Below are 12,430 nucleotides of genomic sequence, written 5' to 3'. Positions count from 1 at the left end.
GTTGTGCCGCGCAAACGAAATTAGTGTTTACATTTTTCGATGGACAGCGTTAACGGTGGCTTTGGATTTAGCTTCGAGGCTAGCAAACTGTTTCTAGAGGCGACATTGCAAACATCACATCACTTGGTGATGATATTCCTCTGATTTCACTCGGATCTATTCTCGGTCATGTCATCTATTTTATTAGTGTGTTATAAGCCTGTGTCTTGCTTATAATTGTCGTCGGCGTGTCGCGTCCGCCGCGACGACACATTAGCCACCTATCACAGGTAACGTTAGCGGTAAAACAGAGGTCCTGGCCCAAGGCCATAACAAGCAATTTAACCCAGCGCCGAGTGTAAAACATCATGTTAAAGCGCATGTAGAATATTTGAACCCATGTTTTGTCTGCAGTGTTTTATTTATGCTCTGGTTTGTGTTCTTTTGCAGGCTTCTCTAGGGAGTTCAAGTCCAGGTAAGAAAACCTCTGTCATAATATGTGTAGATATTTTGTAATGATGTTTTAGTCGACTCAACTTTCTACATGCAATTGCATTATTTGCTCATATTGCATTGCATCTTTTTTTGGCTTATAGGGGGCGTTTACTTTGACTATATGCATTCACAGTATACTCATTGTGTGCATTTAAATGTAAGTGTATATGAGCTTATATGTGAAAGAAAAATAATATACTCATGATTGTTTTCTCTTCTACTCATTCATTTTCTCATTCAGTTGGCTCTTTATCATCAGAGGACCATGACTTTGATCCAACAGCGGATATGTTAGTTCATGAGTATGATGATGAAAGGACTCTGGAGGAGGAAGAGTCTCTGGATGGAGGGAGGAATTTCAGATCTGAGATTGCGGATCTAGAGAAGGTGAACTAATAAATGCGGATTATGCAAGTTTTGTGTGAATATTTAAAGTGAAGTTGTTCGTTTGTGCCAATTGTTGATGTCACCTGTCTGAGTATGTTATTTTGTTTTTTTTAAAGCTGCATCATTTAAAATGAATAAATCAGCTAACTTTGCACATACATTTTCTATTAGTGGCCCTCTAGTGTTAAAATGATAGTGAATTAATATTTTGTTTTCCTCTGCATGTAACTGAGTTTGTATTCTGAATAAAATATTTCAGAGCACCTGTGGGACCTAATAAAGGACATTTACAATTGTTTCTAATATGAATATTTTGTTAGAATTCAGACAGGAAATCAAAGTGTTCATATGTGCAAGCTTTTTCAATTTATGAATTGACCCCAACAGGAGGGGACCATGCCTTTGGAAGAGCTGTTGGCCATCTATCGTTATGAGGCCTCGGCAGGATCCAGTATAGACAGCTCCTCGGGAGACATCACTGATGAGCTGCCTGACATGACTTTGGACAAGGTAAATACCTCCTATTCTATTGTGATGTCATATTTTCAGCACATTCTGGCGTAAAGTAAGATTAACAATTTTATTTATTTTCACTATGTCATTCAGATATCTGTTTACGTCATTCTTGGTCTGTGTCAGTTATACAGTGAATAATGTTTTTCTGTAGGAGGAAATAGCTAAAGACCTTCTGTCTGGAGACTACGAGGAGGAGACCCAGTCCTCGGCTGATGATCTTACGCCTTCAGTCACTTCCCACGAAGCCACTGATTTCTTTCCAAGAACACTTCGATGTAAGTCATACGTTCTATTTTACTCTTCAATTGCAAAACCAAACAAGAAAAAAAAAATTATTATTGTCAACGCTGTCAATGCTATATACAATGGGTATCCAAACATCTGATGTAACTTTGGGAATGTGCTTTCAGTCTCTCTCACTCAACTTTATTTAAAAAGATGCCATTCAAAGGGGTTTAAAATGTTATGGTGCTTCATTAGTTTTTATTTGGAATTTCTTACATTTAATTTGTGATTAGCTTTTTTTTTGTCAATTTAGTTATTTATTTATTTTATGTCATGAAGTAAATCAGGACTGGTACAATGTGCAAGTCCATTAAGTGTCAGGGATTTTATTGCATGAGGGGCTTTGCCAATCACCTGTTGCTGTGCCATTTAAGAACGTGTCACCTTTATGTGCAAACTGGTATTTATCTGTTTTTATTTTATTATTAATTTTTCAGCCAACGCTATCTCTGATGGTGATAAAGAGTCAGAGTGTGATGAAGATGGTCCCAGCCCAGAGGACTCCAGAAAGGTAAGACCCATTTAATGTTATAACATGCATACAAGGGGCCCTCAAAAGTATATTAGTGATATTTTAAAACAATTGGGTGTTTTATAATAAAAAAAAAACCTTGACATTTATTTCTTATGTATGTGTGGGTATAGGGAGGGAAAATTAACAGTTGAAATAATCTGTACTATCTTTTTTGTGTTTGTGTTTTTTTTATTGAAGGAAATAATGGTGGGATCACAGTACCAAGCAGAGGTTCCTTCTTGCCTCTGTCATTACAAAGATGGGGAGAAAGGTGACTACATTTTTCTATTTTAAGCTGTTCTATTATGTTAAATGTGCTAAAGTCAAACCAGGCGACTCATCTCACCTTTCACTTTCTTATTCAGTTTATGAAGATGACGACGAGTTGTTATGGAGCCCAGGTACAATACCAGAAAACAAAGTTAGGAGTTTTCTATGTGAAGTATCGTCACGGACAGCAGATGATACAGGATGTGACAAACCAGGGTCACATGTTCGAGATAATGAGCAGGTCAGTCACGTTTTTATTCATAAACATTTCATGTGATGAGCATGGTGCTACGCTTCTGTCGTCAGCCGGATTTTTGAATATTTCTTACTAAATTACACACAGTATTTTCTAATCGTGACTATTTTTTTTTCCACGTAGGCTTTGCATGAGCTTGTCAAGTTCAACTACAACACCCGTGAAGCACTAGAAAGATACTGCAGCCGTGTAAAGTCCTCAAAAGGTAAGTGAAAAATGTAAATGTACCGGATGTTAACGCCAACTGTACTAAACTGTCACTTCGACATGAGGAAAGTGTTGTCATATCATTAATCACAGTGTAAGAGGGAACACGGGGAACAAATATGATTTTCTGTTGGAATTCCTTCATATTGTGTGGATTTGTGTATTGTGTAGAGCCAAACTACAGTAAAATCAGGATAACACTTTCAATGATCCTTTACACTAGCTAGATAGTCCTTTAAATATTTATTAACAGAGTAAAAAAAATCAGAATTTACAATAACTCAATTTGCAATATTTTGCCTAAAGCACCAATTTCCCATTTGTTATATAATTATTCCTCGATAAAGTGAGCTTCAGCTCAGCCAGTTGTTTTCAGGCAAATGGACTGAGAAAGTAGATATTCTCCTTGAAGCACAAAGGAATTTTATTATGTTATTTATTGTCTTATTAAACAACAGCCTAATAAACAGAAAATAGTAATCTTTTATAACAGAATATATGGATTCTGTTAGACGGTTAATATGGCTCCTATGCAACAACACGAATGATGTGGCCAGCCATGACTCAAAGTAATTAATCTGCTATTAAATTAATTGATTTAGTAATCGATAAGTAATTCAACATCAACTTTTCCACTCCAGTTGGAATGGATTTCTGACTTTTGGATAATAAGTGACGACCAGCCCAAAGCTAAACATTAGGTTATTATCTCTTCTTGTTGAGCAGTTTGTGTAATATGTGAAACAAAAAAATCAATTTCACCACCAGAATAGAATACCTTTTATGAATATCAATTTAACTTACAATTAAGAGAATTCATTATAAAGCATCTATATGTGATGTTAAATTTGGTAGTGGTGAAAAGATTTAATTGAAGTGAATAACGTTTTGCTGACAAGTCTTTTATTGTGCAATATGTAAATGTTTTACTGCTTTTATTTCAGAAAAATCGCCTCCGTGGTCAGAGGAAGAATGCAAGAACTTCGAACACGCACTACAGATGTATGACAAAAACTTTCACCTCATACAGAAACACAAAGTGAGTCTTGTTCCACAGTTTCTTAAACACATTCACTGTCATACAGCAAATTCGATTAATAACGTTTCTCATTCCTGTATTTATTTGCCCCCCCCCCCCCTCAGGTCACAACACGAACTGTAGCAGAATGTGTGGCGTTTTATTACATGTGGAAAAAGTCGGAGCGCTTTGATTTCTTTGTACAGCAAAATCGTTTTGGCAAGAAAAAATACAGCAGCTATCCTGGTGTAACGTAAGTGACACAAGATGTGTCTGTATTACTTCTGTTTTTGCACACATTTGCACAATGAGCTTTGATAAAGAGACCATTTGTGTGTTGGTGCTTATATGTGCTCTTCTGTATTCAGTGACCTGATGGACAGACTTGTGGATGAAGCAGAGGGTTTGGCAGTGGACAGTTCCTCCTCGGTGTGTTTAGGTGCTGGTGGAGGAGGAAGGCTGGAAACGACTACTGACCAACAGCTCAGTCTGCTCAACTCCATCACTGCCAGTGATCTCACAGGTCGGTAGTTTTTTTTTTTTTTTTTTACTCCATTCTAAAAAAATGCATCTAGATTTTTATCATCTTTGTCTGTGAACAAGACCCAGGTGAACACGCATGTATCTTCATCTACTGCTTAATTTTTTTGGGCAGTGTTGCCATTTCCAGCACAAAATCTGAAATGCTCCATCTTCCAGCTGTTAGCCACAGATGTTTGTAGTAGGGATGCCCAGATTTGCCATTTTTTGGGCCTATTCCAATTATTCATGGAGTTGGACCTGCCGATAACAATTTTAGCCGATTCCGACAAAACATTTTCTAACCACATTACAGCACACAGGGATTAATTTTCTATCTTTTCTTTAACATAACATTCTCACATAGAAATACAACCAACTTTTCAGTCATGTAATGTCTGTTAAAAGAAATGGAACAGGTTAACTAATTAATTCTTCAAGATGTTAAGGAATAACAATTCTTTTCAATTTAAAAAGCGTACTGCAATACTGAATAGCACCACAAGGTGGTGGCACCTGCTCTGTGGACATCCCCAAGAAGGAACTCTCATTAACGAGTTGGTGCTGGTTTTACTGTCTACGTCTTACTGCTCATGTATGATTAGTAAACGTAGCGCCGTGGAAACCTGGCTTTGTATGATCGATGTGAATACTGTAGTGTAAAGCTGCCGTGTGGAAATTCCCACTTCTCTGTAGACTCTGAGCTAACTTGCTACCCGGAGCCTCTGCTAACTGCTTATCCCGTTAGCCTCTCCACCTGCACCAGCTCATGTTACAAAGTGAGCTGCTGTTATATGACAGATATGCTGTGCGGCATATCTCTGTCTGACCGGCCGGTCGTCAGTCATGGCCGATCACGTGGAAATCGACCAATTCCAGTCACCGGCTGATCAATCGGTGCATCCCTAGTTTTTAGTGAATCGTAAATTTTAGAGTTTTAAAATGGCACACAGTATTTTTTTTATTTATCTTAATGTATTTGCAACAGAAACTAACAAACAACATTTCCAGGTATATACCCCCTAATTTTAGTGTGATATAGGCAGATATAAATTCTTACTCGTATCCCATTTGTTTTAGTAATTGTCTTATTTTTCCTTATGCAACTTGTGTTTCTTGCCAAAACTGTTGGAGCTACATCTGAATGTAATCTGAATTGTCCTGTGTTGTTGCAGCTTTGAGCAACACTGTAGCCACCGTGTGCAGCCCTGCAGATGTTAGTTGCCTCGACTCCTACAGCTTTCCTCCTTTGGAAAGCCTCCACCGCGGGTCCCTCAACCACGACGAGTCCCTCGGGTTCCCTTCCAATGGCGCAGACCCCGACTGTCTCAACATGCTCGACGCTGGCTTCTACCACTCTGACCTGAGCCAGTTGGGGGGCGTGTGTGTCAACAAGGACTGCGAGCGGCCCTCCAAAAGACTCAAGATGGCGCTACCGGACTCCTTTATGAGTGACGTGTCTGTGAGTAACCTGGGAGACTTCGAGGCACGGCGGACAACGACACACCACCACCGAATCACCGGCGCTAAAATGGCCGTGTCCGTCACAGACTTTGGGAGCTTGGCCGGCAGCGGCGAGCCAAACGGGTTTTTAGGAGCACACGCGAGGCACCACACACAGCACACTGCAGCACTTCAATCAGAGTGATCTTCCTCACCTGTTCCCTTGTTCTTCCCTTTTTAAAACCCCATATCTCTCTTGTAAATAAGACTGACCTCACTGGAGAAACCAATTTGTTTAAATTCTATTCTATATATATATCTATATATGTATATAAATATACTTTGTTTTCATTTTTGTGTAATATGACATCAGTGATGTCTATCATATAGAACTAAAATCTTGATTTCTCTCAAGAGTTTATATAGCCATTTATTTTATTTTTTATTTTTTTGCAGTCTTGAGATGTGGAACATCTTTGTACAGCGAGGCCCAGAGGCTGCAGTCGGAGAGTTGTGTATCTTCCTCCTTTACATCTACACACATCTTCAGAGCGACACTTTTGTTATCCTGCCATTCTTTTTCAGCTGCCAAAACCTGCGTTGGTTTCTGCCTGTAGTTTTTAGTATTTAGTCGCTTGACTCTTTTGTTTTGAAGTGGTACGAGGTGCGTTTCTTTTCTTTTTTTTTTTATATATATTAGTGTTTGGTTTACAGGTACTTTAAAGTAACCAGACTAGCACAAATGGTTTTAGTTGTCTCAAAAAATAAACCCTGGCCTGACATTGTATGAAGAACAACATTTGGAGATTAGCTTGAAGACCCGGAAGTTTTAGCTTCAGCTGCTAAGATGGTCCATGTTGTTTTTTTTTTTTTTTTTCTTCTTCTTTTAATTATTATTATTTCTCCTGTGGAAGCTTTTCTGTTTACTCTTCAACTGTTCAAAGTGGCCAAACTGCAACATTTGAATGTTTGCTACAGTTAATATTTATATCCCATATAGTTGACCCAAATTATAGTCCCTATAGTGTGTAGTACTGTATAACGGATGAGAAATTCCTGTCCAGAACAACATGGGAGTCATCTGATTTCACTGTTCAATATCAAGTTTATATATGGATGTATATACATACATCCATATATAAACCTGCTTCTTTCTAGGATGCGGTCAGTCAGACTATAATGACAATATTACAATGCTGTTTAAACTGATATCAATCTTCACATTTGTTAAATCCTTTCAGCCCCATGCTACATGTTCTTTAGTAAAAAATGTTTTTATTGTTAGAATTTCTTCTTAAATCAAGTCGGGCCATTTTCTCAGACCATTTCGGTAAGCCAGCCAGCAGTATTAGCTCTCTCTTTTTTTTTATTTTATTTTAAAGCCACTCCGATTATGTATTTGACCTCTGCCTAACCTGTACCACATAATCTGGTCTACAATTTCTTGGAGTCTAGTAGCAGAAATTGAGCCGCTATATCTTGACTTGAGTCCATAATTGTGAACCGTAAGATGTTTAGCAGGTCATTGTCAGTTGATTGGATGCAGTAGTAGTGTTTACTTAATTTATCTATGCATTGTGCTATGAATAATTAGTTTGTTTCAGGGGTTCATCATGTTTGTCACGTCAGTAGATGATGTAGTATTTCATGATTGCATATGTACAGACAGGATCCATGCCTCTTTAATCATCTTTTAAGTTTCCAAGCCCAGCATCAGAGAAGGTATTCACTTGTGTGTTTCGTGTAAATAATTAGCAAATAGCCTTTAAAAGTCTATTAACTGACCTCTTACACTTGTGAATCTGTGTTGATACAAAGTTTTTAATTTGATTCCTTGTCCAAAAGGCAATAATTTGTAGATATGTACAGATATTTTGAGTTTCCTTTTTGCATTTTACCTTTTGACCTAGGTGTTTGAATTTCTTTTCCCCCCTCCTTGGAAAGTCCTGATACCCTCACAGCGGGGCACAGCTGAAACCACGCATGCTGGCTGTTTCCCGTTCTGAGGCGTATCGCCCACAACGGCTTTACCCCAAGACATATTGGTATTATTCAGTGTTGCAGTTTTGCGTTTGGAATTTGCAACCACATGTAAAAGACGCTCACCCCCCCCTTTTTACATGTCGTCGATTTGTCTTGATGGTAAAGGGATGGCTGCTACTCTTAAGTATGTAGAGAGCTCGTTTCTATTTTTCATGCAATGTGCATAATGCAGTAGGTCCTCCCAAGCTCTTCTAGCTTTAGCAGTGCAGTGATATTTATTTCACCTGTGGTTTGTACAAAAGACTCAGAAAAACTGTCAGAATGTTAAGGCCATTCAGTAATAGAAGTAGGTTTTTCACTTTCCCTGTGAACTCACAAAAATGTGATTTTATCGATCTCTCCGGTGTGAGACTTGTGTGCGCAAGCAGGCTCTAAACAAATTTATTTTATATTGTGTTTTGAAGTTTCGAAAAAGAAAAAAATATATAGCAGTAGTTTTGAAAAACAAAACCACAGTCCGCTGAAAACAAAAAACATCTTTGTGAATAAAAACCTACAAAACTTAAAAATGTATATCCAGAAATATAGACAATCAAAAACTTCACTATGAGAAATGTTCAAGAAGCTATCTTTATTGTTTATAAGAATTGTACATAAACATTGAGTTTTTTTTTTTTTTTGTCTTTTGTTAAACATTATTTTGTATTTTCTGTTGTACTTTAATACCTTGTGTACAGATCCAGAAATAAAGCTCTGGAAAACGTTCGAAGACGATTGCATGTTTTTTCCTCTGCATTGTACCAGGTGTGAGATTGGGCTATAATTCATTCAGAAGAAAATGTAGTGGGGAGAAAAACACCACTTGTTAAAAGACACAAAAAAACTGACCAAAATATCTAATCCAGTGATTTTGATCAGTATTTGATCAAAACAGTAATTGATTTTAAAAATGCATTGTCATTTCTGCCACAAACGTTCTCTCACTCTCAATATAGCCACATAGCAGCTGGATCATGAGCTTCCGCTCACTTCCTGATTAAGTGACTGATCCTACAAGTTGCTTTGTATGCCAGCGATGGCAGCGATTATTTTTTTTTTTATCTCAAATTGTTGCCATTGTTTGAAAATGATTGACAGATTAATCGATAATTTAAAAATGTTATCTGCCTTCCAAATCACAGGGGGACGAACATTCTTCTACATGCTGAGATGTGGATGTTTTTCACCTCGGTCTTCTGAGAGGAATGGGCAGAGTCAGAAAGTCCTCGGCCAGCATCACTTCTACATCACTGCCCTGCAGAGCGTCTTCAGCCTGTCTCTTGAGTGCCGAAACATCGTCCTCGTCTCCTTCCTTCTGCATGGAGCTGGGCTTGTACCTCTGACTGAAGTGGTACAGCACCAACATCCTCGCACAGCATTCCCGAGCCACTGTGGCCGCCATCTCTGGTGTACTGTGTCCGTGATCCACTGCTTTCTCCCTGTGCTCGTTCCCAAGAGTCGCCTCATGAACCAGAACGTCTGCTCCACTGCATAAAGTCAAAGGCCCAGCCCCGAGAACTGCGCTACAGTCTCCTAAAATGCAGACTTTCCTCCCTGGAATGGTTTCTTCCAGCGCGTCACTAGGCAGCACCACATGCCCGCTTTCTAAAGTTACGGACTCTCCGGCTTTGAGACGCCCATACAAAGGCCCCGGTTTCACTCCTGAGAGACACAGAAATGAGAATAGTAGTGATTAACGTGTGTCTGAATTTAAAAAGAGAAATATCTGAAAGGATTCAGCGATTCTTACCCAGTTCCTTGAGTCTTTCGATTTTCAGTCTTCCGGGACGATCGTGCTCCTGAATGCAAAAACCGAAGGAAGGGATGCGGTGGAACAGCCTGAAGGCTTTGACCACAAACGACTTGTCTTCAAAGAGAAGGTAAGAGTCACTGGACGCGTCCAGGGCGATCGTCCTGCCCAGTCGTTCCTGTGGGTGCAGAGGACTGCACTCTGCTGTCATCTAGAGACGGAAACAACCCAGCACTTCAAAAATAACACTAAAAATCTCCCATAGAAATCCACATTTATATTCAATGCAATGGACCGTTTCATTTTGGTCACCTTTTAATGACGTCATCCTCTTAACTTGTCTCATTTCATGTCTCGTAGACATATCATGGACACACACTCCACTCTCCTAGCTGCATGACTTCCGAGCGAGTTTGCTACTTTTTATTAGTCTCTATTTTTTGTAAATGCTTGGTTTTAGTTGGATTTTTATTAGTTTTTTTGTAATATGGAGTGTTTGCCAGGTGCAAGATTCAAAAATGCATTGTTTTCGTTAACTTTAATGACCTTGATTTTGGGCCCTTGAACTGTGTTGGGCATGATGCTGACTGGTTGTTATAGTGAATTCAATGATTTTAGAATCCCTGACAAACATTTTGAGTTCAAAATGAGATATTACCCCCCATAAAAAAAAAAACATTCGTCGGTCCAGTTTGTTGCAGTGTTTTTCCAGCAGAGTGATGTGATGATGTTTTTTTTGTTTTTTTTTACCTCCAAACTGAGCTGTCCCTCTGCTGGACTCTGGTCAAGTGTGGGCTCCAGCTCGTGAACTACGGATGCAAACAGACATTGTCGCTAATGTCAGAGCAGTTTTATTAAGCTATAGATGGTAATACTGTGGTATTAACCTGGAAAAAATGGATAATAAATGTTTGTATTGATGATAACATACATTGTGTGTGTGTTAGGCCTACCAGCAAATGGGAAAAGCAGCTGTGACCCTGTGAGGCCAAGCGTCACCCTGAGAAAGTGGCGAAGGCCCCGGGGCCCGTAGATGTCCACGCAGTTGTGGTTCTGCTGAGGGTCCGGGTTGGTGTTGAGACTGATGGTGCAGAGAAGACCAGGCAGACCAAACAGGTGATCTCCATGTAAGTGGGAGATGAAAACCTTGGAGATTCGACCTGGGTAGAAAACAAAGTTAAATCAACAACATACATTATAATTACAGATATTCACTGAGCAGAACTGTGTAATATGGCCAAAAACAAAGCAGGTTGAAGAATGCAGTTAACTGTAGTTTTCCATAGAAATACAAAGTATAAAACACTTTCTTGAGTGGATATGAGATCTAAAAAATGTATTAATAGTAGAAAATGAACATTTCAATCACATTCGCTTGTTTTGGCGTTTTCACGCAGCAGCAGAAGTTCTCCATGAACTCACCGGCTCTGAGTTGGCTCCTCATCAGCTGCGTCTGGGTTCCTTCCCCGCAGTCAAACAGCCAACAGTCTCCCTCTGTCCGCAGCACCAGAGCCGAGGCACCGCGGTGAGGAGACGGGTACGCCGAGCCCGTCCCGAGGAAGGTCATATCCATGGTCATCCTCCACCAAAAACACAGGGAGACTAGAGGAAACCGTTTTTAATCGAAGTAAAGGAGCAGCAGCAGCAGCAGAACAAACAGTACCGGTGTGTGTGTATCCTGCGCAGCCGAGGGAGAAGACGACTCCGTCGGCTGCTCCTTCAGGAGGGGACGGAGGTGTGATGCGCTGTTGAAATGAGACCGGGTCGTTTCTCAATATGCATACTTCGCATTACTTGCGAAACGTCGTCAGCCTCAGTCCAAAGTTCTGTTCCAATTCACAGCAACGAGTACGGCACTCGTACCCGGAAGTGTTCTCGCTCGCTGACGCCGCATTGGCTGCTGGGTGCAGGAAATGGGTCCGCCAGCTTGGACCGGTCGTACATCTACAGAAGAAACAAGATGCCAGAGCTCTATGCAGCATATTCCTGCTCAAACCGGTGAACTTACTTTTCACAAGCAAGATTTAAAATATGACCGCACTATTGTATTGTATTTTGTGAATAGAATATTACCAGGGAGTTGAGAAGGAGCAAGGAACTCTGATATTACAGTAGTGAACTCGTAGCCAGCTAGCTAGGCTATGTTTACTGATACTTGATTAGTCATATTCCATAACACTGACTTACAACTGATTACTGATTACAACTGACACAAATGTATGTATATATCTATTAATAGTATATGTTAAAATCTATTCACTCTATCTATCAGTAACAGCCAGGACAGGGGGAGACACACACACACCCACACACAGACAGACAGACAGAGACAGTGCTGGCAGTGGCTTAACCATCAACTAGTGGTGAAAAAGTAATGCATCCCCAAACATTACAAAGGTAGGCTTAATGTTGTCCGATTTAATTTTTTGGAAATTACTGATGCAAAGATGTTAAAATGTTAAATAGCTTCTTCTCAATTTTTTTTTTTTTTTTTACAGGTGGCTTTGGTGGATGCCAAGCCTTACTCGAACAAGATGATGCCAGGGAGACCAGGCTAAATATGGATGTGTTTCATTCATGTTGGATGCAATGTCCATCAGAAAACATGTGCACTGGGTTCCTACGCAGTATGGAAAAGTATGGAATTTAATTTAATTTTGTCTGGAAAAAGGGGGGAAAAAAAAGAAGTATGGAAAAATGTTTGTGTTGTTTCCAGACTATTATCTCACTTTTTAAAATAAAATATATTTATATATATATGTACAAATC

The 12,430-nt window shown here is 39.5% G+C and overlaps 2 protein-coding genes across 2 annotated transcripts; one reads left to right on the top strand and one right to left on the bottom strand.

Moving 5' to 3' along the window:
- Positions 1-747: 747 nt before the first annotated feature.
- Positions 748-6,094, top strand: mier3b (mesoderm induction early response 1, family member 3 b; the record flags this gene model as incomplete). Its single annotated transcript, XM_083904842.1, has 11 exons — positions 748-861; positions 1,249-1,371; positions 1,529-1,652; positions 2,100-2,173; positions 2,375-2,447; positions 2,542-2,687; positions 2,826-2,907; positions 3,854-3,948; positions 4,053-4,180; positions 4,296-4,450; positions 5,622-6,094. Exons 1-11 carry the CDS (start codon positions 763-765, stop codon positions 6,092-6,094), a joined length of 1,572 nt encoding a protein of 523 aa, XP_083760968.1. The 5' UTR covers positions 748-762.
- A 2,515-nt stretch (positions 6,095-8,609) lies between these two features.
- Positions 8,610-11,353, bottom strand: elac1 (elaC ribonuclease Z 1). Its single transcript, XM_083905348.1, has 5 exons — positions 11,084-11,353; positions 10,615-10,821; positions 10,412-10,470; positions 9,662-9,872; positions 8,610-9,573 (listed from the first exon to the last, which is right to left on the bottom strand). Exons 1-5 carry the CDS (start codon positions 11,238-11,240, stop codon positions 9,095-9,097), a joined length of 1,113 nt encoding a protein of 370 aa, XP_083761474.1. The 5' UTR covers positions 11,241-11,353; the 3' UTR covers positions 8,610-9,094.
- Between the last annotated feature and the right edge of the window lie 1,077 nt (positions 11,354-12,430).

Source organism: Microchirus variegatus (genome assembly GCF_963457635.1).
Source record: "Microchirus variegatus genome assembly, chromosome: 18".
Lineage (NCBI taxonomy): Eukaryota > Metazoa > Chordata > Actinopteri > Pleuronectiformes > Soleidae > Microchirus > Microchirus variegatus.
This window is presented reverse-complemented; position numbering and strand designations above follow the sequence as displayed.

What these genes read in the sequence shown, in the direction of transcription:
- elac1 (XM_083905348.1), bottom strand. Translation starts at nt 11,240, where the DNA reads ATGACCATGGATATGACCTTCCTCGGGACGGGCTCGGCGTACCCGTCT. An exon ending in AGGGACAGCTCAGTTTGGAG is followed by an intron (nt 9,873 to 10,411) that starts GTAAAAAAAAAC and finishes TTCCGTCTCTAG; the next exon opens with ATGACAGCAGAGTGCAGTCC. An exon ending in CGAAAGACTCAAGGAACTGG is followed by an intron (nt 9,574 to 9,661) that starts GTAAGAATCGCT and finishes TGTGTCTCTCAG; the next exon opens with GAGTGAAACCGGGGCCTTTG.